Here is a 5,000-nt window from a genome sequence, read left to right on the forward strand (position 1 = left end):
TTATATTTATATATACACTGGTGATGACAATCATGCAATTAAACGTTTAAAATAAACCGAGAAACATCACTGCAAGTATAAGTTTATATAAAGAAAAGAAGTTATATAGAGAAAAGAATAAGAATAAGAAGAGGAGTAGGAGGAGCAAGAATAAGAATAAGAATAAGAATAAGAATAAGAGGAGGAAGAAGAGGAAGAGGAAGAGGTAGAGGAAGAAGAAGAAGAAAACATTATAGCTCTCATGAAGACACTCACCTGGCTCCCACCACCTTCATCAGGTGTCTGTGATACATTATGGTTGGGGACACCTGTTAACAAAAGACCGGGAATAATCAATACTTTTCCAAGGTACTAGTCCAGACAAATTGTAAGATGCTAGAAACTGTAAATTACCAGCAAAAAATATATATATAAAAACTAAGATAAATTAATAATAGTAAATACATGAAATAATGGTATCACAAATAATCTTACCTGGTCTCAATGTAGGATTGTGGTGCTGATGGAAATGAAGGGGGGGGGCCGGAGGGGGTAACAGTCCAGAGCCATCGGACACTGTGTCTCCGTCTGGCTCCGTCCCAACGCTTAGCCCGCTGTCACAAGCCTGGGGGGTATGAAGCCATGTGAGAAAAATATACACTGAAGATACAACAAAAAAGTAATGTTGTGATCTTCATTAAGCCCACTCAGTGCACTGTAACCATAATCACACACACAGAAATTTTGTGATCACAAATTATTAAAATTAAGCAAAGTTGCATTCCAATCTAAAGCCTCTGAAAATTCTTACATGGAACATCCAGGGAATTATGTGACCAAAGATACTAAACACATTTTGCTTAGGGTGTTCTCTTATATCAGTATAACCATATAAATACGAATAATTTTCTGTCAAAAGTACGCATAGATAAAAATAATTTAAAAACAAGCTTTAGAAAATGCAATGACATTAAATCCTTTTTCTTCTTAACCATCACGTGATTTGGAAAAAACAAAATTCAATTTGGTGATTAGTTTTATTTATTTATCTATCTACTATCATGTACAGGACCATCTCTGAGTCGATAAGAATGCTCAGATTAATAACAACTAAAATTCAGATTAAAAATTTGTTATGTCTCTATCAAGTATACAATACCTGTGTAGCTATTGCTACATTATCAAAGATTGTACATCTAAATTTTGTTTTTTTTTTCACCACATATATATTCTAACTATTATTTCTTGCCCATAATGATTTTTGAGGATGGTAAGAAAAAACAAATTCCAGTTAACACAAACTATAACACATTTTTTTTCTCCACAAAATTACAAGAAAATTTCCTATCAATATGGAAATGTGGTTTACCTTATAATTGAATTCTACACAAAATGAAAAACTTTTCCAATTAAATTTGTAATTAAAGAACTAATGAGCAATTAACTGAACCTCAAACCATGAACATTATCACATCATTGACTACTCTCAGTAATATGTCACCAAACACACAGCGACAATGTCTGGCTGACAAGGGCAGTAAATATGGGTTTTAATTACACACATTTAGATATACTAATCAATCTGATAACATTACAAAACTTTCTCAAAACCTAAGAGTCCTCCAAAAGGTGACATAAGAGCTTATAATTGACCTACATCAATGATTCAATACCCCAAATGGAGGAGATAGATTCCTAAAGGTCAATGAACCTCTCCTTGGACCAACAAACCCCGCTAAGCTCAAACTGTGGCTAAAGGTGGAACAACACTGACATTAGAAAACTGGAAACTCCAGTCTACTCTAATGAGGACAAATAGGCATCTGCCATAAATTTCAAATAAATTTCTGATCAAAATTACATTTCCTCAAGGTTTTCTGTTTTTTCATTCCCTAAGGTTCATTGCATTTTGAATGAACCCATACTAAACCAATAAAAACAATAACCACTGAATATCAATACTAATTCAAAGTCTTCCTCAGATCTTCAAGACTTATATTAGCTTGACCCTCATTTCAAACTCATGACAAAGAAAAAATATAATAACAATAACAATAATCATCATCATCATCATCACTATAATGATGATGATCATAATAATAAAAATAATAATAATTATTATCATTATCATTAATATCATTATCATCATTACTACCATTGGTATAATCACTATTGAAAATAACATCTTTCACGGTACCATCACTTCCCAAAATAAACGAACACTTTCCTCTGCCCTTCAGTCCCTGACCACACAAATAAATAAAATTCCAAATATTTCACTTCCATTTTGCAACACAAGATATTTATACTGGTTTCAAAATACCAACTACAATATTGTTCTTCCTAAACATGAGCAAATGAAAAAAGGATCCAACTTCGACATTTGGATAAATAACCCACAGGAAGTCTATCAGTGGTTGAGCATTCATCAAGAATGGTTGACCTGGAGCCCATGTAATTGGCAGATTGCTCTAAAATAACAAGAAATAATAAACCAGGCCAACTGTTATTAATATCATCATTATTATATCTTTTAATTAATGACCTGAAACCATTTTCTTATTAAATGCTGAGTGCTTAAGTCCCTCATTATCAATGGAGAGACCAAAAAATGGGTGCTAATAAAAAAAAAAAAAAAGGAAAACTACTCAGGACACACAGAAAAATCAACTAATCAATTATTACTATTACAGTAAGCTTGAAGATTTCCCTCTTTTTAACTTGTTTCTAAGGTTATTGTATTAATGTTGGCAGTAAAGAGCAAATAACTCCAGGAATAATGTTGCATCTTACTATTTCGCAAAGTTACATCTTGATTAATGATGTAGCTATAGCAAAATCATAAAATTAGTCTTAGATGAATAAGCCTTCTTAGTTTCCCTAGCCATTATATATTTGAAATGAGACCCTTTCAAGCAACAATGTAGCCTCCATTTCTCATGTTCTTGTGAAGGCCAAGAAACTTCCAAATGCATAAATTCTGGTAAGTAGAGCTTGGATTCCCCCTTTTCTTGACAATAAAATGTCAGAGAGCTTTACATGCTGTCTTACTCTAACCAAAATAGCCTATGTGTGGTGGGCCTTCCTTGAATATAGCAAGAACAGAAAGTGTGGTGGTCAGGACATCAGTAAACAAGCAGCAAAGGCTTACTTTTGAGCAGAATATTTGATAATTCATTCTAGGGCCAATGAGTTTTTTTTTAATACCATATTCAATGAGAAATATTGGTGTTCTATAGAAATATAACTATTTTGATTGGTACAATATCTTGAAGATAGTCCTAATAGTAGGGGAGGGCATGAAAAATATCAGGTAAATTGCAGGGTAAAACAGGCTAAAACAGAATGATTGTAGAAAGAACATATAGAAAAAGAAAAGCAAAAAACAAAAAACAATTAACCTGTGATTCCCTACAGTGATGCCTGATATCATTGAAAGTCTTATGGTTACAGCACCAACTTTCAAAAAAGTCTACAGACAACAAACACATCCTTCTGTAAAATCTCTGAAAATAAACACCAACATAAGCCCCACCTAACCTCAAAGGCTGTGTTCGACCCCCATAGTTCTTGTACTATAAGATATAACCATATACATCCTAGGCAGGGGGCTCAGCCCCCCTAAACCCTGTGGTATTTGCATATTACATTCTAACCATAGAGACATCAATCATCTTTATACAATATGTTCTAACATTACATTATACCTAACACCTGGACCCTAGTATTGCAGACCTTAATCAGGAGGGATACAATTTCAATGCAGCTAACAGGAACTCAAACAGTAATTCCTATAATTCTACATATAATTTGCTCTCTGAAAACAACACATCTTATGACATACAGAATTTTTTGTCCATTTTGGGAATTATTCCAACTTGTTTTTGAATCATTATAGTTTTTTTTTTCAACATCTGGGACACATGAAGGATTCACTTATCATGTTTTGATGGATATTAATGTCTAGTTTTGCATGGCTACACATCATTACAAAAATAACCAATAGCCTAATCATTGCAACAATGCTAACAAAACATTTATCACTCATGCTTGTCACAGAATGAAGCCTCACAAACCTGCTATGAAAATGCTGTATATTACTGTATATAAATAACTTTAGAAAAGTATAAAAGTAAATCATTATAAGCATAAGACCACTAAGTAAATATCTTGGCGACTTGGTTGCAGCAAGATGATTAAATACATATTAAAAGCACGATATATGAGTGCACTCATATTTTTTCCTTTTATGGAGTTAGTTACACCATACAGAATAGGAATATAAAACTTTCTTGAAAATATAGAATATGTTTATCTTAAATTTGACCAAATATTTTCACATCTACTAAAACTGCTTGATATGTTCCATATCTTTATCGCATTATTTCTTCTACATTTCTGTATCTTTATGCTTTTTGTGATGTGAACATTTTAGATAAATGTCAATATAGGTTTTCATATACTATATTTTCATAACAATAAAAGGAAGATATAAGTACATTGCTCTGTCATCTTTTCAAAATTAGAGCACAAATAAAAACCTGGAGGCTTAGGCTTTTACACCTATTATATTCACCTATGAAACCCGACCCAAAAGGTGGCTTGGACCATCATTCAATGTCCTTCACCAGAAATGAGTGGCTTCTTATGGTAAAGGCCATATTTAGCAACTAAAAAGTATTAGTTAACCCATATGATTTGGATGACCTGACCATCGCATCATGAAAAAAATTGGCTTGAGTGCAGATGACATGAACATGTCTTCATGGGAAAATGGCTGAGGGTTTGGTTGATGAGAACTTGCCTTCAAGAGAATTTCAGCTGAAGCCCGGGATAATGGGAATTACTTGCCATGAATGCACAATGCTCTTGAAGGGTGATTAGGCTCAGTGGACATTTTGGAAGGATCTTTTTTTTTTTTTGATATCTCAAACAGCACCAGCTCCAGGAAGGTTGCTATTTTCATGTTTAGGATGCTATTCCTGCCTGCTGTGACAGGCAGCACAGATCGTATTAGAGAA

General features: G+C 33.3%; 1 protein-coding gene across 1 annotated transcript in view; it reads right to left on the bottom strand.

Annotated features, from left to right (window-relative positions):
* Positions 1–255: 255 nt before the first annotated feature.
* Positions 256–5,000, bottom strand: part of LOC138865742 (mucin-5AC) — a gene marked incomplete at its 3' end in the record, with an annotated part of 37,224 nt that continues 32,479 nt past the window's right edge. The window contains 2 exon segments of the mRNA XM_070137050.1: positions 256–308; positions 475–604. Coding sequence (XP_069993151.1) covers positions 256–308; positions 475–604 — 183 coding nt within the window.

This window comes from Penaeus vannamei, chromosome 22, assembly GCF_042767895.1.
Source record: "Penaeus vannamei isolate JL-2024 chromosome 22, ASM4276789v1, whole genome shotgun sequence".
NCBI classification, from domain to species: Eukaryota; Metazoa; Arthropoda; class Malacostraca; order Decapoda; family Penaeidae; genus Penaeus; species Penaeus vannamei.